The following is a 27,693-nucleotide window of genomic DNA, read 5'->3' on the forward strand; positions in this document are numbered from 1 at the left end:
GGGGGACTAGGTTGTAGTGCACAGGGTTAAGCACACATGGTACAGAGGATCCCAGTTTGAGCTCCTAGATCCCCATCTGCAAGGGGGTCACTTCACAAGCAGTGAAGCAGGTCTATAGGTGTCTTGTCTGTCTTTCTCTCCCCCTCTCTGTCTTCCTCTCCCCTCTCAATTTCTCTCTGTCCTATCCAAAAATAAAAAAATTTAAAAAATGGCCACAGGAGCAGTGGATTCGTAGTGCAGGCACTGAGCCCCAGCGATAAACCTGAAGGCAAATAATAATAATGATAATATAAAATGTTTAAACATTTTAAAAGCATTTATATATATAAGCCAATATCTTTTCACATGCCCAACTTATTGTCATTTTAATTAAACCCATTCACTTGTAAATGCTTTTTTCAAGTCTCATTCAGTGATGAAATCACTATTTCTTAAATTTTAAATTTCATCTTTGTTATAAATTCAATTTGTTGAATTTATAATTCCCCCGCATGCATACATGCAAATGATATTTTACTTTATTAACAGTTTTACTTTGTTTTGCAGACCAGTTTCCTAACTCACCTCAGAATGGATCCTGCAGACAAGTGCAGTATCCCTTGACGGACCTATCTCCCATTCTCACTAGTGGGGATTCTGATATATCAAGTCCATTACTTCAAAATACTGTGCACATTGACCTCAGTGCTCTAAATCCAGAGCTGGTTCAAGCAGTCCAGCATGTAGTGATTGGACCGAGCAGCCTGATAGTGCATTTCAATGAAGTCATAGGAAGAGGTAAGTATTTCCACTCAGCTTATTGTTAAATACGATTTTCCAGTAAGCATTTTATCTCCTGTCTTTATAGATTAGGAATTTAGACAATGGTAAAAGCAACTGACAGAGCAATGATAACAAGTGCACTGGATTTCTTGTCTGCAGAAACACAGCTCTGCAAATTATGCCCATGAGGATTTATCCCTCTGTATGGAGACAGTTTGATAATCTGCCGAAAGTACTAGAAATAAATCACATTCCTTCCTCATTTTTTTCATAATGACAATTTCTTGGAAGGTGTCATTTACCTCCTTCTAAAAATCTGTAAGCTCTAGTACTTTTACTCACTAACTCTCGCCAATCTTTCTTGACCCTGAGAACAGTGACTGTATACAGTTCTGGTTTATAGCAGTTTGTGCACTGCTGGACAGCATCCGAGGACAGAGAATGCACAGTTCTCCCCCAATCTCAAACAACGTATATCATCTCTACAATGCAGTCTGAATTTTTATACAAAGAGGAACAAATATTTGTAATATGCCAGCCAGAATAGCCATAACAACTAGCATAGACAATATTTGAATAAATACTTAATAGAGAAGGAAAGCAACCAGAAGCCAAGAAATAAACTCTGCTTTCCTCTCTCTCTCTCTCTCTCTCTATCTCTCTATCTCTCTATCTCTCTCTCAAAAGCTTTTTACCTTTAATACTAAATGGGCTCTGATCCCTTTTATTTCATATGTGCTAAAGGAAGACATTTGCCAGAAGCTGATGGGGGAAATCTACCTTCTATTAACATAAGTTCCTGCTTTTTTCTTGTGTTAACATCCACATTCTCCTGCACACACTGCAGATTATATTCCTTAACAAGCTCCTCTTCCCTCATAGCAACATCACTGCTAGTAAGCACACTTTTCATCAAGATAATAAGTTGTTCTATTAGCAGCCCCTAAATCCCAGTAATGATATGAATTTTAGATTGTGAAGCCTTACTTATTATGTTCTAATTCTACACATTGTAAAACTGAAGCTTTTTATCATATATTATAAAAGGTGTTAAAATGGTGGTTATTTCTCTTTTGAAGTATTGATAGTGATCATAAACGCTCTATAAATCTATAAATATTAACTATTTGTTTTTCTCAAAAAAATGTTAGTCTTCAAGAGCACAGATCTCATTTTATTCATCTTTGTATTATTACAAGAGGGTCAACTAACTCTTAACACTCACATACTAAGTACTCAGGAAGTCTCACTAACTGAGTGAATTAATTAATGAATGACTTACACATCTATCAGAAGTTTGGCACCTCCAGAGAAAATTACTGCCACTGGATGAAATGCTTCCATTGGGAAAATGATGTGGCTGAAGGCAGAGGGAACTGGATGAAATGACTCACAGTGAATTTGCTTCATTTAAGCGGTTTCCTTTCAGTTTCTACCAGCCTGGATTATATTTTAACTAGTGACTAACAGGGGAAATCCTTTTTCTGTAGTGCTAATCTTAATTCTGGTAGTAACACTGCATTTCATTTTAGTGTTTTGGAATAGAGAGAGCTTATTTTACTGTGTTTCTTCATGTGGGTAAGACTTTATTTTCATATTTAAAAAGATATCACTTAATCCTTAAAAATAATACATTCCTTTTGAAACAAATATTATACCTGCTTTCAGTGGTTCCACTATGGTTGAATATCTTATTATATGGGCTTGTAATATCATTTATATCGCTTAGTTTTCCATATGTCACATAATTTTAGTGCTTATATCTTTAGGCAAAATGTATTTTATATACATATATATATGTACACACACACATAGTTTCAGTATACATACATACTTCTCTATTACTAATCAAAAATATAGGAAACAATGCACAGCTTTGCCATGCAGGAGAAGAGGAAATGAATATCATTATAGGCTTAATAACTATTACTTAAATAAAAGCATAATCAACAGCACTAACCTAGTTTCCTTTTTCATGTAGGACATTTTGGGTGTGTTTATCATGGGACTTTGCTGGACAATGATGATAAGAAAATTCACTGTGCTGTAAAGTCCTTGAATAGTAAGTTATATTTTATTTAATGGTAGAATGCACTTTCATGCTTTTCAAACTACTAAATAGTTCATAATAAAATGTTGACTTCTACTTTCCTTATGAAAACATCAGCTACTGCTGGAATTAAAGATCTAATCCTGAAGTTTAGTTTGATCTAAATTTTTATTGACATATTCCCTCAAAAATTATCCCTCAAAGTCCCTAGGTAAAAATGCAGAATAAATGAGGTTCTTGGATGAGCTGAGTTTCATTTAACTGTGTCTGACTTGTAATATTTGTTTTGCAAGTGGCATTTATGGAGACTATTAGAAGCATGCTGGCACATACAATAGTAATGATTCATTTGACCCAGAGGCATTACTATAGTTACTCTTTAACCACAACTTCCATTAAAATGAAAAAAAAAAAAAAATGAAGCAAGATAAACTAGAGAAAAATATGTTGAAAGGAAACTGGAAAAAAATCGTAAATGTGGCAACAACTTATTTATTTGAATTGGGGGGAACGAACTATTCCACATAAGTGAGCTCCCTAAACAGATGAAACTTACATCCTTTTAATGCAACATCTTTTCTTTTATAGAGACAGAGAAGGCAGTGAGAGTGAAAGAAATCATAGCACCAAAGCTTCCTTCAATGTGGTGGGGGCAGGGCTCGAACCTGGGTACACATATGGCAGAGCAGAACACTATGCAAGTGAGCTCTTTCACCAGCCCTGCATCTTTTTTTTTTCTTAGCATTTATTGAGAAAATCTGTTTAAAATGTAATGTGCACTGTATTTAAGAACTAGGGAATACGTTAGCCAGGCAAATGACTTATGAGTACATGATTTGCAGTCATGAGGTACCAGGTTTGATTCTTGGCACCACATATACTAGAATGATGCTCTGGTTCTTCCCAGATAAATCATTGAAAAAACAGGGAAAGCTTCTAAATACAAACTGTCCTTGGTGATAAGTCAAAATCATAGTTATGTCATAAGTTACTCTCGAACAGTCCTATGTACTTCTCATGGGAAAGTTTCCCTGGCCTCACCTTTGCTAACAGGTCTACCCTTGTTTACAAATGCTTATAATCTGCAGCAGTCTGTTGAGTATTAATTAGCCATTTTACAAGTGGATATTGGAATTGCTAAGGCAATTACATATACATAAGTGGAAGGTTTGTCTGTAAGCATGTTATTAAGTCTTTTTTTTTTTCTTCACATAGAACTCCTTGCTGATCACTGTTCTGTATGATTGATTTTGGTGGCATTCTGACCATGTTGTAATTAAAGGGACAATCTGTGTGAAACCTAACTATTAAACCATGATGGATTATGTATGAATATGCCTCATGAGAAAACACCACTGTCAATTGTACTCAAAACCAATTTCGACAACAAGAAATCTTCCTTTGTTTCTGGTGTACATGTATCCCATCCAGATGAACGTCCAGGTCTCAGAATACATTGCATTTGTGATAAAGTATCTTCACTGGCACTGATCCTAGTTAGATAAAATAGTTAGTACTTACTAGGATCAGTAGTCCCAGGTTATTATCTGTGGCAATTTTTGGGGGGGTTTTGTTCTTTAACTATAATAGTAGAGTTGAATATTTGAGATAAAGAACATATCACATCAGAGTAATATATGCAATGCCCAAAGACATTTATTATAACATTTATTTTATTAAGAAGTTTTATTTTATTTTATTTATTTTATTAAGATGACTTAAACAATCATCACAAAGACTCATTTGTCTATTTCCTCCTCTTTTTCCTGTATTAGGCTAACTGATTGCTGGACTCATCAGCAGAAATGTAGGTAGTGATATGAAGGCACAGTATAGGGTGTCATTATTCACTCAGATGTATTATTAAAAAAATCACTCGAGGGAATTGGGCGGTAGCGCAGCATGTGAAGCTCAGGTGGTGCAAAGCTCAAGGACAAAGGACCAGTGTAAGGATCCCTGTTCGAGCCCCCCAGCTCCTCACCTGCAGGGGAGTCGCTTCACAAGCAGGTCTTCAGATGTCTATCTTTCTATCCCCCTCTATGTCTTCCCCTCCTCTCTCCATTTCTCTCTGTCCTATCCAACAACGAGAGTAATGACAACAATAATAATAACTACAACAATAAAACAACAAGGGCAACAAAAAGGAATAAATAAATATTTTTTTAAAAATCACTCGAGAATGAGGCATCAAGACAAAAATACAGCACTATCATTTTGATCCCATCATTCTCCCTTACCCATCTTGACAGAGTATCCATTATTGCATCATAAATTTATGTTTCCCCTGCTCGACTTTTCAGGAATCACTGACATAGGAGAAGTTTCCCAGTTTTTGACTGAAGGAATCATCATGAAAGATTTTAGTCATCCCAATGTACTCTCACTCTTGGGAATCTGTCTTCGAAGTGAAGGGTCTCCACTGGTGGTCTTGCCATATATGAAACATGGAGATCTTCGAAATTTCATTAGAAATGAGACACATGTAAGTATAACCCCAAGTTCCTAACTATGGAAAAAGAAAAAAAATCAATTATTGTGCAGGTACTCAAGCCTCAGGAGTAACCCTGTAGCAAGAGAGAGGTAGCAAGAGAGACAGGTTATCAGTGAGAGAGAGATGGAGGGGGAGGGAGTTTCCTCAGGGTAACGATTTTAAGCTCCACAGGCTCCCTGCAGCCTTTTTTTTTTTTCCTTTAATAAAGGATGAGACCAAGAGATATAGGGAGACAGAGAAATACCTGCAGCACTGCTCCACTTCTCGTTAAGCACCCCCTCTGCAGATGGTAGCCAAGTCCTTGCACAAAGTAACAACTGTGCTTTACCAGCTTTACATCACCTATCCCCAGACAGTGCTTTTTACCACCATGCAGGCAGCCTTGCTCACCATTCCCCTGGTATGAATATTTCTTCATATGTGAATGCCCGCTAAATACTGGAAACTGAACACAACACAGGACAGGATGGACTAACCTTGTCCCATTAGGAGTTTTAACTATAGAAAAGAAGACATCGAAGAGTTCACTGCAAATGAGTCCCTGGTTGTTTCCTCAATTTGCCGCACACGTCCCACCTTTGCACTTGCTGTCCCTTCTGCCTGGCACACCCTCCCCCCAGATATCTAGCTAGCTCACATTTCATCTCCATCAACATTTGGCCCTAATATCATCACACTTTTCTGACCTCTTTGAAACTGAAAATGATACACCCCATTTTAATGGATTAAGACTGTCTCACCCTCCCTGATTTATTCTCCTCTTCACACTTACCACCATCTGATCCACTAGTATGAAAGCCATAAACTGCAGTGCACAATCCTATGTGCTTCTCATAGGGAAGTTTGCCTGGCCTCACTTTTGCTAATACATCACTGTGCTTGCTTTCTACCTCCATTTATAAATGCTTATAGTCTTCAGCAGTCTCTAAAGTGTTAACTTGCCATTTTACAAATTTATATTGGAATTCATAAGGTTTAAATACACAAGCGGAAGGTTTGTTTGTAGGCATGCTATTGTCAGAACTATTTCAGTCTTTAAATTAAATTAAACTGAAATGTGCTGTAAATGTAAAACAAACCTCAGGTTATGAGTAGGATATGAGAAAAAGATAAAATATCTCAGCAATAATTATTAGATTACAGGTGAAATGATAAGATTTTCGATGAAAGTTAATTTCACCAGTTTTTTTTTTACTTCTTTTATGCAAGTACTAGAAAAGTTTAAATACCTTGTGTGATTCATATGTCTTTTTTTTCACATTTTTTCCTTTATTGGGGGGTTAATGTTTTACATTTGACAGTGAATACAACAGTTTGTACATGCATAACATTTCTCAGTTTTCCACATAACAATACAACACCCATGATTCATATATTTATTGATCAATGCTGTGCTAAACAATAAATAAATATTGTGTTGTTGGAAAAGGTATATGCAGTTTTGCATAGAAAAAAATTAAGTTAGGACTTTTCAACAACCCAGTACATGTGTATGTGCATATGTGTGTGAATACATCCCCTTAGAATGCAAGCTCATGAATGCAGGGGTTTTGTGTAGTTTGTTCACTGCTATATCTCCAACATCTAAAATGATGTTTGGAACATTAGTAAATATTAGTAAATATTTGTTGAACAAATGAGCTTAGAGTTTCTTTTCTTTTTTTTGCCATTAAAACAATTTTATAGAGTTAAAGTTTCAATTAGCACTTGAAGAAATTTTTGATTTTTTAAAATTTATTTATTGGGGGATTAATGGTTTACAGTTAACAGTAAAATACAGTAGTTTGTACATGCATAACCTTTCTCAGTTTTCCACATAACAATTCAATCTCCACTAGGTCCTCCTCTGCCATCATGTTCCAGTACCTGAACACACACCCCCCCCCACCCCAGAGACTTTTACTTTGGTGCAATACACCAACTCCAGTCCAAGTTCTGCTTAGTGTTTTCCCTTCTGATCTTGTTTTTCAACTTCTGTCTGTGAATGAGATCATCACATATTCATCCTTCTCAAAAAATTTTAATGATATTTATGCCAGGAAATAAAGAATGATAGTCAAGCTAGGACCTGCTAGGAGGAAGAGGAAGAAGATCCCAGAACTGAAGTTACAACTGGTCTCAGGTTCTTTCCAGGCCTCGTGGGCATTAATAGAGTTACTTTACTCTTAATCAGAAACAACTTCTTAAACATGAGGTTAGGTTCTCAGAAGAAATGAAATCTAGGATGGTAATATTTCATGTTCAGCCAAAAGAATAAAATCTACTTCCCGGCAGAAATTTTTTCAGATAAGATTAATTTACCTTACAAACACCAAACTGCCCTAACAACTCCTACCTTCCCATTTTAACTGATCACCTTTAGTTCAACTGTGTGTCTTGATAACAACCACTAGCATAGATGTGTTTTAGAAACGTAAAGGGTTGTAAGGGTTAGAGGTAGATGCCATGTTTGTAGCCCAGGTTCAAATTTTGGCACCATATGGAAGTGGCACAGTACTGGGGGAAATTCCAGTGCAATATTGTCTATTCCTCTTTATGTTTTTCTCTGTCTCTTTTGACCACTTTTCTTAGTTAAAAAGTCATCCTGGAAGTACTAAAATCATGCATGTATGAGGCTCCCACGCTATAAAAAAAAATTTTTTTTTAAAGACTAAAATACAAGTGCCTGTTTGCTTGCTCGGTGTGCTGTGTGCATAGAAAGGTAGAGGGAAGTACGACCAGACTTCCCTGGACAGACAACCCCACCAATGTGTCCTGGAGCCCCGCTTCCCCAGAACCCTGCCCCACTAGGGAAAGAGAGAGGCAGGCTAGGAGTATGGATCGACCTGTCAATGCCCATGTTCATCTGGGAAGCTATTAAAGAAGACAAACGTTCAGCCTTCTGCATCCCACAATGACCTTGGGTCCATACTCCCAGAGGGTTAAAGAATAGGAAAGCGGAAGTCGGGCGGTAGCACAGCAGGTTAAGCGCAGGTGGCGCAAAGCACAAGGACCCGCATAAGGATCCTGATTCAAGCCCCCCCCCCCACCCCCCGTTCCCCACCTGCAGGGGTGTCGCTTCACAGGCAGTGAAGCAGGTCTGTCTTTCTCTCCCCCTCTCTGTCTTGCCTTCCTCTCTCCATTTCTCTCTGCCCTATCCAACAACGACATCAGTAACTACAACAATAAAAAACAAGGGCAACAAAAGGGAATAAATAAATAAATATTAACAAAAAAAAAAGAATAGGGGGGTCGGGCGATGGCGCGGTGGGTTAAGCGCATGTGGCGCAAAGCGCAGGGACCGGCGTAAGGATCCCGGTTCAAGCCCCCGGCGCCCCACCTGCAGGGGAGTCGCTTCACAGGCGGTGAAGCAGGTCTGCAGGTGTCTATCTTTCTCTCCCCTTCTCTGTCTTCCCCTCCTCTCTCCATTTCTCTCTGTCCTATCCAATAACGAATTGTGTCAACAAGGGCAATAATAATAGCCACAACGAAGCTACAACAAGGGCAACAGAAGGGGGAAAAAATGGCCTCCAGGAGCGGTGGATTCATGGTGCAGGCACCGAGCCCAGCAATAACCCTGGAGGAGGAAAAAAAAAAAAAAAAAAAAGAATAGGAAATCTATCAGGGGAGGGGATGGGATACAGAGTTCTGGTGGTGGGAATTGTGTGGAGTTATACCCCTCTTATCCTATGGTTTAGTCAATGTTTCCTTTTTATAAATAAAAAGTTTAAAAAATAAATAAAATATGAAAGAAGGGATGGAGAGAGAAAAGAAAGGTAGAGGGAACTTTGGCTCTCCCTGCACACTGTCTTCCTCGGACTCCGGAACTACACAGTGGCTATTGGTTCTAATGAACAGGTGTTAATAGAATTGCCAGCTATAAATTTCAGATATAGCTCTATAGTTTCTAAAGGCACTCTTCTGTCCACCCAATTTTGCACATAGGTTTTTTTCTAGAGAATGAAATTTCCTGTTCTCTGTGTATCCAAGCCTCTGGACTTATGGTCTGTTGCTACCTTAGCAGTAGAAAGACATCTATGTGGCTGATTTCACTATAATGTAGACTTTGAAACTAAATAGAATTAACTTAATTTGGCTGGGGAGATAGCATAATGGCTATGCAAAAAGATTTTCATGCCTAAGCCACCAAGGGTCCCAAGTTCAATCCCTGTCACCAGCATAGACCAGAGAACTGAGTGATTTGGGTGATTCATTTCTTTCTGCATCTCTTGTATTACCCTGAACCTGGAAGGACACAACCTCCAAAGGTCAGCAGATTCTCAGAAATATTAAACAACTTACCTTCCTGCACACCTTTCGTATATAAATCAACTAATTCAGTACCCTGACTTCTTTAAACACTTATATTCAGATCACTATCTACTTTCTCTTGTCACACCAGGGTCTGATACAAGACAAATAAGGATAGCCCCAGAACATGTTAAAATTAGGCAGACTAACCATTTTTACCTGCCTATCCTGCCTTTCCCATTCCTTCCTCTTGAACACACAGTCCTCTTACTTTTCCTGCCTGTTTCTGAGTAATTCTTTGTATAGCGTGACTTGCCAGTCTCAAGTATTATAACAAGCCAGCTTCTCAATGGCAGCTGTCTACCAACTTTGATCTCACCATACCTGAGTAAAAATAAAATCTGCATTTTAAAACACCCCCTTTGTGAAGATATAGAACTTTGTTGGTGGGTGTGATGTGAAACTATACACTGTAATATTACAATCTTATAACCTACTCTTAATCATAAATTTTTTAAAAAACAGAGTCAGGCGGTAGCGCAGCTGGTTAAGCACAGGTGGCACAAAGCACAAGAACAACCGGTGTAAGGATCTAGTTAGAGCCCCCAGATCCCCACCTGCAGGGGAGTCGGTCAATTCACAAGCAATGAAGCAAGTCTGCAGGTGTCTATCTTTCTCTCCCCCTCTCTGTCTTCCCCTCCTCTCTCCATTTCTCTCTGTCCTATCCAACAATAGTGACATCAATAACAACAATAATAGCTACAACAATAAAACAACAAGGGCAACAAAAGAGAATAAAGAAATAAAAACTAAAAAAAAAAAATTTTTAAAAAGCAACTTTTTTTTCACCAGGAGATAGCTCACCCAGTAGAGTTCACACTACCATGGATGAGAATTTGGGTGGTTTGAGCTCAGAGCCACCACATAGGAACATCATGGAAAGGGGAAGCCTCATGAGTGGTGGAGTTATGCTGTGAAATCTCTATCTCTCTCTCTGTCTCTCTCTCTCTCTCTCTCTCTCTCTCTGCTTCTCACTTTCTGTCTTTCACCTTCTCTCTGGGGGGAAAAAAAAAAAGAGGAAAAACTTTTTTAAAATGGCTTCTCAAGGGTGGTAACGGGCCCTAAGTCCCAATGGAGTCCTGGTCTCCCACCACCCCACCCCATCCCCACACACAAAACCTGCATTTTCTCCCTCTGAGAAGTAGAGGTCTTAGGGAGTCCGATGGTACCGCAGTGGGTTAAGCGCACATGGCACAAAGCTCAAGGACTGGCATGAGGATCCTGGTTCGAGTCCCTGGCTCCCCACCTGCAGGGCAGTTGCTTCACAGGAAGTGAAGCAGGTCTGCAGATGTCTATCTTTCTCTCCCCCTCTCTGTCTTCCCTTCCTCTCTCCATTTCCCTCTGTCCTATCTAACAACAATAGTAACTACAACAATAATAATTTTAAAAAAGGGCAACAAAAAAAGGAAAAGTAAATAAATATTTTTTAAAAATTTAAAAAAAGAAGTAGAGGCCTCATCATCTGCCTTACAGAAATGTGTAAGGATCTACCAAAAATAAATTTTTATCAAGTGCTTGCTTTGCAAACAATAGATACTTAATAAATGGTTGCAGTTGTCTATAGTGCACAAGGTATTGTTTGAAATAATATCATTCTTTTAAAATTTCAGAATTCTCAACTCACAGCAGAACAGTAAATACTAAGCTTGTGCTTTTCCAATTCTCTTTGATTATAGAATCCAACTGTGAAAGATCTTATTGGCTTTGGTCTCCAAGTAGCCAAAGGCATGAAATATCTTGCAAGCAAAAAGTTTGTCCACAGAGACTTGGCTGCAAGAAATTGTATGTAAGTATAAGAATCTGTGTACCCATTGTCCAAATTAAATGACAAGAGGAATCTGCCCCAGCCCCCTTTTTAGAGACTAGTGAGGATGTTTTCTCTTCTTTTAAATCCATATGTAAGCACTGGGGATGTGGGCGGGTCTTTCAAGCTTTATTAAGCAGAGAATTTGAAAAGGTTCTCCAGAGGGGTTCTTAAACAGCTGTTGTGTGCTTTTTTCCTGTTGTTTTTCCTTCCCACCAGTAGCCCCCCAGTGTTATGGTTTCACACAGCATTAGTGTTAGGGAGAGAAAATTTGATCTTTAGCACTTTGCAGTGAAAAGGAAAGAGCTAGTAACACAAGTACCAATATATTGTAACTTCCCAAGAGTAGATTTGAAGTCAGCCTGCAGAAGCCCTACCAAAAATGGTATTTGGGAATGAATATACAAAGAACTTTATTTGTGTCTGGCTGCCTAGGCTGTATAATACAACAGTCAACAGTTAGTAATTGATTCAGTGCTGTCCCTTCCATAGCACTGATTCATGACTTATGGTATGTGTGAGTGAAAGAGCTGCACTACTCATTTCCTACCTTGGTTTTAGTCAATGTAACGACACAATTGCCAGCTTAAATAAAGAGATGCATAGTCTTGGCTAGTGTAAATTGATTTTTCTTGAAGCTGGCTGGTTTTTCTCCCAATTGCTTTACTATGTCTTTTAATTTTCTGTTACCTCAGTTGTTTTATGAAATAGCCTGACCTAACTTAACCTAATCCTTTTGTAAATAAAAAAAAATAAAATAATAGCTCCCTGCCTTGTCTCCTCCACAAAATCAGATGATTACTATTACTCCTTGTTAATACTTGTAATAGGGCTAGCAAGATAGTTTATCTGGGAGGGTACTCACTTTGCCATAAGTAAGACACAGTTGTGAGCCCAACCCCCTTCACAGTGGGGGAAGTTTTTCTCCTTCCCTCAGTCTCCGTTTTTTTATTCTCTTTCTATCGAAAACATGTAAGTCCAGAGTGGTGAAGCCCCAGTGACAAAAAATAAATAATAGGGGGTGGGGTGGTGTTGGTATGCATGAGACCCCTTCTGTTTCATTTGGTTTAAATCCCCCCTGCTTAACACTATTCTATTTACATAACCACTGTTAACAAGCACCACCCTCCCTCCAGGGTATTGGTGGTTCAGTGATAGGATTCTCGCCTACTCCACCCCCTCCTTGTCACACTCTGATTTTCACCAGTCACTTTTCTTTCCACCCTCTCTATGTCACATCCTGTTTCTACCCTACTTGGCAAGTACATATAAAGACAGCATTGTGAGTTTTAGGGTACCTTGAGTTTAGCTTAGCTTGGTATAGATTGTGCTGCGTCCTGCATGAATAAAGATACTGCCTACAGCTCAACCATGAGTCCCTGGTCGTCTGTTACCCACCCATGAAGCCAGCCCGCCGAAAACAACAGGGCGGTGTCCTACTGGGTTAAGTGCATATAGTATGAAGCACAAGGATCCCAGTTCAGGTTCAAGCCCCTGGCTCCCCACCTGCACACAGGTAGTGAAGCAAATCTGCAGGTGTCTGTCTTTTTCTCCCCCTATCTATCTTCCCCTCCCCTCTCAATTTCCCTCCCATCCAAACAAACAAACAAACAAAATAATTGGAAAAATGCCCACAGGAACAGTGGATTCATAGTGCCGGCACTGAGCCCCAGTGACAACCCTAGAGGCAATAAATAAATAAATAAATAAATATTTAAATAACTTGTAATATTGGCAAGTCAAGATTAGCAACCAAAGAAAGTTGTAAAGGGAGCCATTTTTATGTCTCTTCCAGATCTATGTTAAAGCATAATAGGATTTTCTTATGCTACATCCATAGTCTTTCGCCTCAGTCTGCCAAATTTATAATGTAACTGTCAAGCATTTTAATTCAAGAAGTCCTTTGTAATTTAGTGTTAGTCAATAAAGCCCAAATGAAACCCTCCCTTCAGAAGTTATGGATTTTGAATACTGAAGTTTCTCTTTCTAATATACAGATATTCAACATTGCTGTCAATTTTCTCTCAGTCACCAGTAGTAATTTTTGTCCTTAGTGGCAAGAAGGCAGCTCACCTGGTAAAGTCCACACATTACAGTGCACAGGGGCCCAGCCAGGTTCAAGCCCCTAGACCCCACCTGCAAGGGTAAAAGCCTCATAAGTAGTTTGAATCAGGGCTACAGATCTCTCCCTCCATATCTCTCTCTCTCTCTCTTTTTCTCCCACCTCCCTCCCCTCCTCTAGCTCCCCTTTACTCTCAATTTCTGTCTCTATCCTACATTAATAAGTACAATATTTACAAAATAATAATAATAATTTGTCTTTTCTTTAGGCTGGATGAAAATTTTACTGTCAAGGTTGCTGATTTTGGTCTTGCCAGGGACATGTATGATAAAGAATACTACAGTGTACACAACAAAACAGGCGCAAAACTGCCAGTGAAGTGGATGGCTCTAGAAAGTCTTCAAACTCAGAAGTTTACCACCAAGTCAGATGTGGTAATGTATTAGTCATTGCTGACCCTCTTTTATTTTCATATGTAACTGTTTTTTAGTAGTTGTATGGCTAATTTTTAAGGGAATCTCCAACATTTCATTTCTGTTCTCTTCATAAGTAAAAACTGGTTTAACTGTCCAGCAGATATTTACAATATATTTTCTTGAACCCAGTTAGTCAGAAATATTTTTCCAGAAGGGCACCAGGCAAAGACTTTTTGAAGCCTAAAACTTTTACTCAGTAGGAAAGAGAATGTACGTCCAGTCCATCAGTAACCATGGAACAAAGTGGATTGAGATTAGCTTGACCTCTTGTAACCCAAAATGATCAAGCATTCCACCTAGTGAAACCTGGAAGCTATAACAGGAAGGTCTAGCAATAAAGTCATTACCCCACCCTTGTTAAAAATGCACTCTCTTGTCCACAAATCTACAGAACAAGCTTCTTAATGCATGCACCTGAGTGCTGAGTGGGTGGGTGATGCCTAGCTCAGCAAACTTGAGCCCCCAGATCCACTACATTGCCTTTGCACTTAGTAGAGAAAGTGGCGCTTGAATTCAGCCTTAAAGGAAGATTGAATCACCAATGAAATAAATACCAGATGAAGTAGAGGGGCAGGAAATGTAAGTATCTGTAAAATCCTATAAAAATAGTAAGCAGTAGATGATTTGGCAAAAATGAAAAGCAGAGATGTTATGATACTGAACTGAGAAAAATATTCATATTAGATCATAGAGGTCCTTGGAAAACAAACCAGCAGTCTGGAATTTATTCTCTGACCATGTTGAAACATTAAATAAAGTCAGATTAAGCCAAAGTCTTTCTTCATTGTGTAAACTGTTTTAAGAGTAGTGTATGCAAAAAGATAAGTAAAAGGTAGAACTTTGAATAACATAGAAACTGTGAGAATAGAAAAAAGATGAAAGAAAAGGCATCTCAGGTACAATCACCAGTATTTAGTGAGAAGCTGATAAATTTCAAAGATCCACAAGTTACATGCTGATGCAGTAACAAGTATGTGAAGCCCAGAAACAAAAGTTAATATTGAAGGCAAAATACCAAGCTGATCCTTGAGCATACTGAGTTTGGCTTGGGAATCAGACATAATCAAACATCTCTAAATGGAGAAAGGTCTATTAGGCACCTAATTGTACAGCCTCTTCAGTAATTTATCTAGGACTACTATCCACAAGAGGACTTAAACAATATGTTTGTTTTTTATTTTTGTTTTTTATCAGATCACTGCTCAGCTCTAATTTGTGCTGGAGCCTGGGACCAAACCTGAGACCTCAGAGCCTCAGGCATAAAACTCCTTTCAAAGAGGCCCTAGGCTTAAACAATAAAAATTCATGTTCTCATAGTGCTAAGGGTTAGAATCCTGAGATCGTGGGAGAGATAGCATAATGGTTATGCAAACAGACTCTCATGCCTAAGGCTCCTAAATCCCAGGTTCAATCCCCCACACCACCATAAACCAGAGCTGAGCAGTGCTCTGGTGTTTCTCTGTGTGTGTGTCACTCTCTGCATCTCTCTCAAAAATAAAATTAATAAAACAGAATTAAAAAAAAAAAGGGGGTCGGGCGGTGGCGCAGTGGGTTAAGCGCATGTGGTGCAAAGCGCAGGGACCAGCGTAAGGATCCCAGTTCGAGCCCCCGGCTCCCCACCTGCAGGGGAGTCGCTTCACAGGTGGTGAAGCAGGTGTCTATCTTTTTCTCCCCTTCTCTGTCTTCCCCTCCTCTCTCCATTTCTCTCTGTCCTATCTAACAACGAATTGCGTCAGCAAGGGCAATAATAATAACCACAACGAAACTACAACAAGGGCAACAAAAGGGGGGGGGGGGAATGGCCTCCAGGAGCGGTGGATTCATGGTACAGGCACCGAGCCCAGCAATAACCCTGGAGGAGGAAAAAATAAAAAATAATAAAAAAAAGAATTCTGAGACCAGAGTATAAGCATGATTAGGTTCTGGTGAGAGCCCTTGCTACAACTTCTGGCTTAGGATGGGATAGACACCATAATGGTTATGCAAAGAGACTCTCATGCCTGAGGCTCAAAAGTCCCGGGTTCAATCCCCTGCACCACCATAAGCCATAGCTGAACAGTGCTCTGGTAAATAAAACAAAATTAAAAATAAATAAATAAAAAAGAAAATTTTGAAAAGAAAAACTTCTGGCTTATATAGTTGGCTCTACCCTTTTTCACTATGAACTCATATGGATTAAGAAGAGTCAGATTTAGTTCTATTCTACCGTATATCCTAAGGGCATTAATCACAGTATAGAAGTTCATCTTAATATAATGACCTCCCTAGGGTCCCATCTCTTACTACCTTCACATTATGGGGGAGGGGAGGCAAAATGTGAATTTTGTAGAGATACAGCTCAGTCTGTAATACAGGTCTAGTCTGGAAATATGCTTTAGAGAGTCATAAAGCCATTATTTCAGAGAACCTACACATATGAGGTTAGGGAAAAGGTAGAGGAGTAGAAAACCCACAGAAAGAGGCATTATGAAAGTCAGAAAGAAAATATTTAAGAAGAAATGAGGTGATTGAGAAATGAGGGTCCACTTAAAAGCTAAGTGGTGTGAGTGATTTGAAATCCTAGAATGTGTGGAGGAGTCTGAACATTTAAAGAAATAACAAATACACTTACTCTATTTGCATATCATAAACCAAAAGAACTGTGATATTTGAAGGTAGAAAAATATTAGTAATTCAGTCCTTGAAGGTAACATAAATAATAGGGAAAAAAGCTAACTTTATTATAGGGCTGTTATAATAAAAATTTCCTTGTATTGGAACAAAAATGAACACAGTGATCAATGGAATAGAACTGAGAGCACAGAAATAAGCACTCACACCTATAGACAAGGGCCCAAAGTACTAAATTGAGAGAGTCTCTTCAACAAATGGTGTTGGGAAAGTTTGGTTGAAATATGCAGAGGAAGGGGCCAGGTGGTGGTTCACCTGGTTGAGCACATATATTACAGTGTGCGAGGACCCAGGTTCGAACCCCCAGTCCCTACCTACATGGGGAAAGCTTCGCGAGTGGTGAAGCAGTACTGCAGGTTTCTCTCTATCTCTCTCCCTATCAGCCCCTTCCCTCTTGATTTCTGGCTGTCTCTATCCAATAAGTAAAGATTAATTTCTTTTTTTAAAAAAAGAAATATGTAGAAGAATAAATTCATCTCATCACACACAAAGAAAATTTCAAATTAGAGGAAAACAGCCAAAACTCTTTTCAGTCTAAGTTTTAAAGGCATTTTCAGTGACCCAAGTCCAATCACAAGGAAAACAAAAACAAAAATAATGGGACTACATCAAATTGAAAAGCTTCTACATGGCAAAAGAAACTACCACCCAAGTAAAGAGACTCCTTATGGAATAGAAGAAGATCTTTACATGCTATGCATCAGACAAAAGGCTAATAATAAAAATAAAGAGCTCACCAAACTCAGAAAAAAAAAAATCCAAAGTGGGGAGAGGCTATGGACAGAATATTTACCAAAGAAGAGATCTAAAAGGTCAAAAGACATATGAAAAAATGCTCCAAGTCATTGATTGTCAGAGAAATGCTAATAAAGACAACAATGAGATAGCAATTCTCTCCTGTGAGAATGTCATACATCAAAAAGTAACAACAAATGCTGGTTCCCACTGCTGGTGGAAATGCAAATTGGTCCAACCCTTTTGGAAAGCAGTCTTCAGACCTCTCAAAAGACTAGAAATGGACCTACCCTTAGACCTAGCAATTTCTCTTCTGAGTATATTCCCTAAGGAAACAAATACACCCATCCAAAGAGATCTTTGTATACCTGTATTCAAAGCAGCACAGTTTATAATAGCCCAAACTTGGAAGCAACCTTGGTGTCCCAACAACAGACAAAAGGCTAAGAAAGTTGTGGTATGGCAGTCCAGAAGATGGTGCAGTAGGTAAAACATTGGATTCTCAAGTGTGAGGTTCTGAGTTCAACCCCTGGCAGCACATGTACCAGAATGATGTCTGGTTCTTTCTCTCTCTCCTCCTCTCTGTCTCATGAGCAAATAAAGACAACAGTGAGATACCATTTCACTCCTGTGAGAATGTCATATATCAGAAAAAGTAGCAGCAATATATGCTGGAGAGGTTGTGGAGTCAAAGGAACCCTCCTGTACTGCTGATGGGAATGTCAGTTGGTCCAACCCCTGTGGAGAGCAGTCTAGAGAACTCTCACAAGGCTAGAAATGGACCTACCCATTCATCCTACAATTCCCCTCTTGGGGATATATCCTAAGGAACCCAACACACCCATCCAAAAAGATTTGTGTATACTTATGTTCTTAGCAGCACAATTTGTAATAGCCAAAACCAGGAAGCAACCCAGGTGGCCAACAACAGATGAGTAGCTGAGCAAGTTGTGGTATATATACACAATGGAATACTACTCAGCTATTGCAAACAGTGACTTCACCATTTTTAGCCCATCTTGCATGCAGCTTGAAGAAATCATGTTAAGTGAAATAAGTCAGAAACAGAAGGATGAATATGGGATAATCTCATTCTCAGGCAGAAGTTGAAAAACAAGATCAGAAGAGAAAACACAAGTAGAATTTGAACTGGAATTGGCATATTGCACCAAAGTAAAAGACTCTGGGGTGGGGGGTGGGGGAGAACAGGTCCAAAAAGGATGACAGAGGACCTAGTGGGGGTTGTATTGTTATGTGGAAAACTGAGAAATGTTATTACAAACTATTGTATTTACTGTCAAATGTAAAACATTAATCTCCCAATAAAGAAGTTTAAAAAAAAAAAGATAGGAGCACAGACTGTCTACAGATAGCTATGTGGGCATTTGGCTGGGAGTGTGGGGATTGGAATTGATCTGAAATTGATTTTCTTATTTTCCCACCACGGTCTCACACATGCATGATTCCACTGCATCTAGCGAACTTTTTCCTTTTAAATTTTAGATGGCAACAGAGAGGAGAGCACTGCTTCACCACTCGTGGAGTTTCCCATGGTGCCATGCATAGTACTCCCATGAAGTGGCTGGGAAGGCTAGAACTATGGTCATCCCATATGGTGTAGTATGCATTCTACCAAATCAACTCTCTCTCCATCTAAATTGATTTGTAGTGGCTCTATAAATTTACTTAACATCACCTATGTACTGAAAATTGGAAATATTTAGAATATACAAGTTATACTTCAGGTGGAGGTAGATAACATAATGGTTATGCAAAGAGACTCTCATGCCTGAGGCTCCAAAGCCCCAGGTTCAATCCTCCATACCACAATAAACCAGAGCTGATCAGTGCTGTGGTAAAAATAAATAAATAATAATAAAATAAAAGTTATACCCCAGTAAAGACCTTTTAAAAATTACCCTGATGTAATTTCAGATGTGTAAGAAAAAAGTTGAGATCCTGAACTTTTAGACAGTCCTACACACACACCACTGCTACCACCTTTCCTACAAACACATTCACACATACATACATAACACAGAGGTCAAAACTTCTCACATATAGCAAAGTTACTTCAAGTACTTGGCTGGAAATCTATATAGACTTCTATGGATATGGCAGTGCTATGTCTATCTCCTCACTGAAAGATACCATTTTATTGTATGAAGTATGAACAGTGCTGCTTTGGCTTGTAAGTAAATTTGCAGTTTCATTTCTAGGACAGCACAATCCTTTCAGTGTTGACATGGGATGTTGCCAGATGTATATTGAGAGCGACAATAAAAAATCTGCCTGCTTTGTATAGAGATCCACTTTCTTGCAGATGCCCAGATAGAATTCAGCTCGTTACTCCATTTACAGTTACTCCTAGCCCATATTGTACCATGTTAAACATTTAGTACAAGTGCTTCCACTAAAGTCAGTGTTAACTTCTCAATTGTTCAGCCAGCCAGGGTTTTTATCCTTCTTCATAACATTGTGATTACTCTATCCTCCTTTGATTTCCATCTAGTTTTCATCTTATTTCTTTGTATTCTCTGAGGCCTGAATGGCTTCTCTTTTATTGAACAGCATGTATGTATTTCTACGTCACCCCCTTTCATACTTTAAAATTGCCTCATATTTCCATAGCTTGGTTTTCTAGGTCTGTTTTACTGTTTACAGCATGCTAGCAGCACTTGACATTGTCAGTTTGGGGTGTTTCATGCATCATTACACACAGTGTAGTGTTATTTTTTTTCTAATCTGTATTTCTTGAATGACTAATAATGTGATCACCATTTCTTATGCTTATTTGCCATCCTGATGCCTTATCCTATAGTGAAGCATCTACGCAAGTCGTTTGCCATTTTTTAAGCTTTAGAACTTATTTCTGGAATTTTAATTGATCTGTTTCATTTAATATATTTAAAGTGTTATTACATGATCTTTACATAGGTATGTATTGTCAAACACACCTTTTTTGCAATTTAATTTCTTGGTTTACTGTTTTTACGATTGTCTTTCAAAGGACAGGTGTTTTTAATGTTGTTGGAAAATTGTCAGTTTACCAAGTCATAAAATTTTATCAACTTATCCATTTCTTATTGTTGTCTTGTACAATTTGTATTGTATTACAACTTACTACCATACATTACTCAAATTTAACTTCTTTAAAAGGGCAGGAAGCCTGTGCTCAGCTATAGAACATGTACTCTGCCCTAACACCCGAATTTGGTGTTCAGTTTCCTAATCTTCCATGTCACCAGTGCATAATAGCACCTGTGACCTCCTGACTCATCTCTGCTATATGGATTGACTTCTGTTTGTCTTAAGCATAATGTTTACAGATGCAGTCTCCTGGAGCTCAACTATAGTCATGTCCCATTGGTTTCAGTTTGGCCCACTTTCAACACTCAAAAAAACCCCACAGCACAGTCCCATTCCAACCTTATCTATCACTTGTGCCTTCATCTAGTCCACATAACAAGCAGAGAGACCTGTTGTACTTATGTTCTCTCACTCCTGAGCCTACTCCCCCACATCCAGAACATGCTTTCTGTGCTCACATTACACAGATCTGTAAAAGAAATTCTCCTTGTTCTTTAAGACCCACTTAAGTGTCACTCTCCTCCTTTAGCCTTTCTCAGTACCCCACAATTATCTCTTTAACTTTCTGCTGTTTTATATCATTCTTCTATATTACAGTTATTACAATTCATAATTCTATATGACAGTTAATGGCTTAATACTCTTTAACTTAATACTTAATACTTGCATTTTCCTGGTGCTAAGTATATTTTCATGTACCTGTTCACCATCTGTATGTCCCTGGATAAAAGGACTATTCAGATAGATCCTTAGCACATTTAAAAAACTGGATTGCTTTTTTTGTTGTTGTTGTTATTTCCTTTGGTATTAGTGTCCAATCAGAATAATTCACTACAGAGAGTTAGTGACTTAATACTCTTAACCCTGTTATGTCAGTCTTAGGGCCTATCCAGTAATCTGGACAATAATTAAACTATAGAGGAGTAATTACAGGCCAATAAATACTTGCTACATTGATTTAAATTTTAATGCAAATTCTGTAACTTGAAGACTAATATCGTGAAGATATCAGAAGTGACAGTGCTTTCAGGCTTTGAAAGCCTGAAGAAAACAGCTAAGTTTGCAGCTCCCATCTACAGGGAGGATGGTATTCAATGGCTAACCAGTAGAAAGCAGGAGAGTTCTTGGCCAAAGAATTCTCCAAAGGAGAATTGGCAAAGGAAAAGAGCCAATAATGGAGATTTGCATCAGCAACTCCAACATGTGTGTAGTTTCTTTTAGTCTCACTGTGCAAAGAGATGTGTTTGTCTCCTCACTGAATATTACATGCTACTCTTGCTTCTATGCTATGTACTCCCACTCCAATCTGTGTGGTCAGTATTCTTTTTCCCTTCAAACTTCCTTTTTTTTTTTTTTTTTCAGAACCTCATTTCTCCCCTGTGTTTCATAAGTCTGTGAATGTTCTGAAAGCACTGCTAAGCAAAAACTGATTTCCTGAGTCCTCTGCCCAGGGTTGACCTGCACATACTGACCTGCTCTTATTTTGTCATTTTTACTTTGGTTTATGTCCAAGAGGAGTTAATATATGTGACTTGATTTATCCAAGTGAGTGTTTTAAATGAATAATTTGAATATCTAGTGAAGTTTAATAGATCAAGCAAGACCTAAGATTCAGAGCTCCTGTGTTTATTGCAATGTTAGTTCAGATCTATTATGGCATTTCTAGCAAGTCACTCAATCTTTTCATGTCCCTGTGATCTTCCTACAAAGTGTTAATACAGCTGTTTTGTACTAATGTACTTCAACATTTAAAATTGCAATTAGTATTATTTTATAATAATAGAGTCTTGTTTCCTACAAGTTATATTACTTCTGATTTCTACTTCCATTTCTCGGAGAGGGGGCATAGTAGATATCATCTAATGCAAGGCCTCATACTTATTTAGCCTACACTCAACTACTAAACTACATTCAAGCACAACATCTTTCCTTTTAATATTAATATTTATATATGGTTACAGTCACAAGGAATATTTGCATTCACTTGTAAATCCACCAAATATTAAAACTTTGGAAGACTCTTTTTTTCAACTTTTACTGATAATCTAAAATGTAGTAACTGAAGAGGGAGTCCCATCCAAAGAAGAAGGGGGGAGAGTAAAAATGGAGTACTCACTTACACAAACAAAAAAAAAATCCATTTAAAATGTATTAAAGATTTAAGCATAAGACCTACAGCCATAAAACTACTAGAAAACATAGGTGGCACGCTCCTTAGCATTGCTCTCTGTAGTGAATTATTCTGATTGGACACTAATACCAAAGGAAATAACAAAAAAAAAAAAAGCAATCCAGTTTTTTAAATGTGCTAAGGATCTATCTGAATAGTCCTTTTTTCCAGGGACATACAGATGGTGAACAGGTACATGAAAATATACTCAGCATCAGGAAAATGCAAATCAAAATTAAAACCACAATGAGAGGTCACTTTATATCTCTTAAAATGCTTAGAAACCCAAGGGAGAGGGAAAGGAAGAGGGAGGGAATGAGAGAGACAGAGAGAGAGAGAGAGAGAGGAAACCTTATGGTGGAAATGTGAATTTCTGGTCCAACCACTGGAAAACACTATGATAGATCCTCAGACATTTTAAAATAAAATTACTCTGTGATCTGGCAATTCTACTTCTGGGTATTTATCTAAACAGTATAAGAACACTAATCCAAAAAAGGTATATTTACCCCCATGTTTGTTGAAACATATACAGTACCCAAAATATGGGAGAAACCTAACTATTCATCAATACGTTAATAGATTTTTTCTTAAAAAATGAAATATTCGTTCAGTGGAAATATATCCAACCATAAAGAGAAAGTATTTCCATATTTGGCAATATCATGGATGGATCCCCAAAGTCTTACACAAAGTGAAATAAGTCAGACAAAGAAAGGCAATTATTATATGATGTCACTGTATCTGGATTCTAAACACCAACAACAAAAAATTAAGCTCCTGAATGCTAACTTACTGTGGTACTCGTTTTCATGGTATATACAGAAAATGAAGTTTTGTATTGTACACCTGAAGTTAACATGATGTTACATATCAATAAAAATACAAATTGTAGAGAAGCTGTTGAAAAAGAAGAGGATAGAAATATGTTGATGCTTTGTCACTCCTGAAAGATTTTGGCAAACATTGCACCAACAATTATTGAGATCTAAATCATGTCGACTTCAGGTTTTCTTCTTGAAAACTTTCTGTTAATTTTTAATCTAAATTTTTATCGAATTCTAGTTTAAATAAGTCACAAAAATATAGCTTACTAATTGTCTCTAAGGAGTTTTTTTGCTAGAAACAGCAATACTACAGAATATTCTGAGCCACGTTTGCTTTTTAAGACCTACTAGTCACCTTTCATATTTATATAGTTATGCCTTTCTCTTGTTTTACTAGTGGTCATTTGGAGTGCTCCTCTGGGAACTGATGACAAGAGGAGCACCACCTTATCCTGATGTGAACACTTTTGATATAACAGTTTACTTGTTGCAAGGCAGAAGACTCTTACAACCTGAATACTGCCCAGATCCATTGTAAGTAGAAGATATTCGGACAATATCTTCACATCTCTTTTATTCTTTACTTTCACAGAAATGCTTGCCTCCAAAACATCTCTCACAGGTTTTTCTTTATGCGTGTAATAGGTATGAAGTAATGTTGAAATGCTGGCATCCTAAAGCTGAACTGCGCCCATCCTTCTCTGAACTGGTCTCCAGAATATCAGCAATATTCTCAGCTTTCATTGGGGAGCACTATGTGCATGTGAATGCTACTTACGTGAATATCAAATGTGTTGCTCCATATCCTTCTCTGTTGTCATCACAAGATAACTTTGATGGTGAGGGCAACACATGATGGATGGAGACACCACCAGCCCCCTTCTGAGAAACGTCATCTAACTGTTAAAACAACAGTTTATACTTCATCCATTACTTTATTCACTGCCTGACCATTGAAAGGTCATGAATTGTTTTTTTTTTTCTTTTGCCAAAATTGCACTATAATAGGACCTTGTATTGTTATCACAACTACTGGATTCAAAGGAATTTCTCATCTGATAAAGCATCAGAGCCGAAGCTTGTTCCTATAGGTACTGGTCACCACCCTGCTGCTGTGATGTTGCTCCTGTCACATTCAGGGCAGAATCTGGAATCTGAGTTGATTTTTTTTTTTCCCTTTAAAACAGGAACTGAGGAAACAAAATCTTGACGTGGTCAAAAAAAAAAAAAATGCAGAAATAGCAATGTTCAGGATAAATGTGGCAGCACCAGGACCAAGCCATTCTTTTAGAATCAAAGTGTTTTCAAGAAAATTTTATCTATTGTATGATTACTACTGTTTTTCATTACTGATACCATCATTTGCCTATTAGGCAAACATTCCTTTTTTAAAAATTTTTTTGCATACACATTCCTTTTATGGAAGAAACATTAGTAAACAACACAGCTAATGTTTCAAAACAGCAGGACATTTGAAATATGTTTGTATTGGGATATTTACATATTGTATATAGATGCTATTAAGAAGGTTTTTATAAAGTAGTTTAGTCACAATGAAGTATTTGGTTGTCATTTAAAAATCAGCTGTTTGAGAATGACACTCTGCTAATCAAATGAATGTGGACATTTCGATGTTTTGTCTGTATTTTTTTAATGACAACTGAAAATGAAACTATTTCTGATGAAAAGCATTTTTAAAGATAATTCATCATGTTTTTGAAGCCAAATACACCTGACTAAAAGATTCATTGGTTCCAATCACAGCTCATACACAGAACAAAGAAAGGATCAATAGACTTAAAATACTAGCCTCTTTCTCGTGTGGCTGTTGTCCTCCCTGCAGACAATTGGAGACAGTGAAACTTTGGGAGAAGTCAGTTTTTGTATTGATTTTTTTTTTGTTTTGTTAAGCTAAATATGTTTTAAGGGAAGAAAATAGACAATAGGGAGTTCTGGACATTTCGCCTAGATGAAGTTGCTGGGTAGAACTTCTGTGATGTTTGTTCTGTGGGATGATGTGCTAACTACTGTATAGTGCATGTGGCACAGAATACATTTAACTGGTTTTTGTCAATGTAACATTTAAAGTTTTATATTTTTATAAAAATGTTTATTTTTAACAATGTAAGAAAATCTTTGTTAGGCCAGAAAAAAAATACTGCACTGTGAACATTTCAGAAAAGGTATGTCAGACTTGGATTAACAATGGCATGATTTTTAAATGGCTGTAAATAGTGATAAGGAAATGTACTGATTGCCAGTACACTCCACCCTAATTACGTCACCAGGACTTGAAGCCAAGGGTTAATGCAGTAAGTAAGCTATAAAGAGGGTGTTACATGAGACCCAATAGTAGAGTTGCAAGAGAATTAATACAGCCAGAAACTCTTTGACAATAGTGGAACTCATCATAGTTCAGCTCAGATATTTTATTTCAGAAATGTAAAGTGTAATACTAACTCAGAGTATTACAAATGGCGGATGACTAAAAAATAATCTGCTTTGCAGAAAAATAACTATCTCTACCAATGTCAAGATAATGAACATTATCAAGAACAGAAAAAAAAAAGCTTGTGGAAACAACCATTAACAGTACTACACGTCTGTATATATGCTTGAGAAAGCTGTAATGTGAAAATCATGTTTGCTATTTATAAACATGTCCTTTGGTTAATGTGTCTGAACAGATTGTGGGAGTAAGTGATTCTTCGAAGAATTAGATACTTGTCACTGCCTATACCTGCAGTTGAACTGAATGGTACTTTGTATGTTAATAGCTGTTCTGATAAATCATATAATTAAATTGATGCAACATCTTGTATACTGAGAGTTGGTTATTGCTAGCCCTGCTTGATTACCTCCTCAATTTACATAATAACAGAGGAAGCCCAAGATTGACTGCAGCTCATAGCATTGAGATCATCCATATGAGAGTCTCAGGCATGTTACTGCATGAACAGCTAAAAGAATTCATATAGTGGAATCATAGGAATTCACTGTGGTTGCCTTGAGTTGCTAAATGTATTTTTCTATCTTCCAACTGCTACAACACCTGGCTTCTACTTTAGCATTACTCTCTCCTCCAGCAGAGTATGTCCTTGAACCATAAGGTAATGACAATGGAGCTGCAACCTCACAGTTAACACAGAGTAGGAGAGAGCTGTTTATTCCACTTAAAACCATGTTTTCACAGACAGGGTGGTGGCATAGTGGATTAAGGTGTTGGACTCACAAGCATTGAGCTCTGAACTCAGTTCTCAGCTACACATATGCCAGTGTGAAGCTCTGCCCCCCCCTTCTCAATAAATAAGTGTATTTCTTACTAGCCCTCCCATTCATACAAATACCCACCATTCAGAACCCTCACTTTATACTAAAGAAACTACTTCTACGTGGATATTGTTGTTATGGTAAAGAAATATTCTTGTAATGGTGATGGTTTCATAACTGTGTGGCACTTCGAGACCACCTAATTAAATAAAGGTGGGACCAAGTTTAAACCAGTAGCTACAAATTCAGTAGATGGGACTTGTTTTTGGTTTTTTTTTTTTTTTTTTTTTTTTAACTGTGAATCCAGTCCTGTACACAGCCAAACTTCTTCCAGGAGATATGTTTTCATAGGAAATTAAATGTCCCTGAAGTACAAGATCCTGTCATCTTTGTTTCCCTAATGTCCACCACTTAATAGATTCTCAATAATTGCTGAACCAAGTTAACATTTTATTAACCTTAATCACTTTAGGTCATGGTAGATGCACTTATTGTCTATGTATTCCCCTCAGTGTTTGGTAAGCATAGATATGGGACCTGAAAAGAATCTTTCTAGAGAGAAAGGGATCAAAAGATATGCCTTTGCAAAGTTTTGCTTGATACTCTGAATTTTCAGTTTCCACAGAACTTTTCACTTACCACTATAAAGATCAGTTGTATTTTTGCTTTCTCTAATTTATATAGCAGACTTCATCATTTAAGAAATATAGAGAAAACCTGTATAGACACATCAAATATTTGGATGCTGATATTTTACAATTTTAATTACCCTATTTAGTTTAGGAAATAAGTCATCATTTATCATATAAAATAAATTGATGGGAGTCGGGCAGTAGTGCAGCGGGTTTAAGCACAGGTAGCACAAAACACAAGGACCGGTATAGGGATCCGGTTCGAGCCCCCAGCTCCCCACCTACAGGGGAGTCGCTTCACAAACGGTGAAGCAGGTCTGCAGGTGTCTTTCTCTTCCTCTCTCTGTCTTCCCTCCTTTCTCCA

General features: G+C 37.9%; 1 protein-coding gene across 1 annotated transcript in view; it reads left to right on the forward strand.

The window, feature by feature from the left end:
• MET (MET proto-oncogene, receptor tyrosine kinase) overlaps positions 1 to 26,248 on the forward strand; it is a 167,581-nt gene extending 141,333 nt beyond the window's left edge. Inside the window, exons 15-21 of the mRNA XM_007525437.3 lie at positions 547 to 777; positions 2,744 to 2,824; positions 5,113 to 5,294; positions 11,270 to 11,379; positions 13,728 to 13,893; positions 23,825 to 23,961; positions 24,073 to 26,248. Of these exons, the coding sequence (XP_007525499.2) occupies positions 547 to 777; positions 2,744 to 2,824; positions 5,113 to 5,294; positions 11,270 to 11,379; positions 13,728 to 13,893; positions 23,825 to 23,961; positions 24,073 to 24,283 (1,118 nt within the window). The 3' untranslated portion in view covers positions 24,284 to 26,248. The remainder of the gene's footprint in view (positions 1 to 546; positions 778 to 2,743; positions 2,825 to 5,112; positions 5,295 to 11,269; positions 11,380 to 13,727; positions 13,894 to 23,824; positions 23,962 to 24,072) is intronic.
• The last annotated feature ends 1,445 nt before the right edge of the window (positions 26,249 to 27,693 follow it).

Source organism: Erinaceus europaeus, chromosome 8, assembly GCF_950295315.1.
Source record: "Erinaceus europaeus chromosome 8, mEriEur2.1, whole genome shotgun sequence".
In the NCBI taxonomy this organism is placed as follows: Eukaryota; Metazoa; Chordata; class Mammalia; order Eulipotyphla; family Erinaceidae; genus Erinaceus; species Erinaceus europaeus.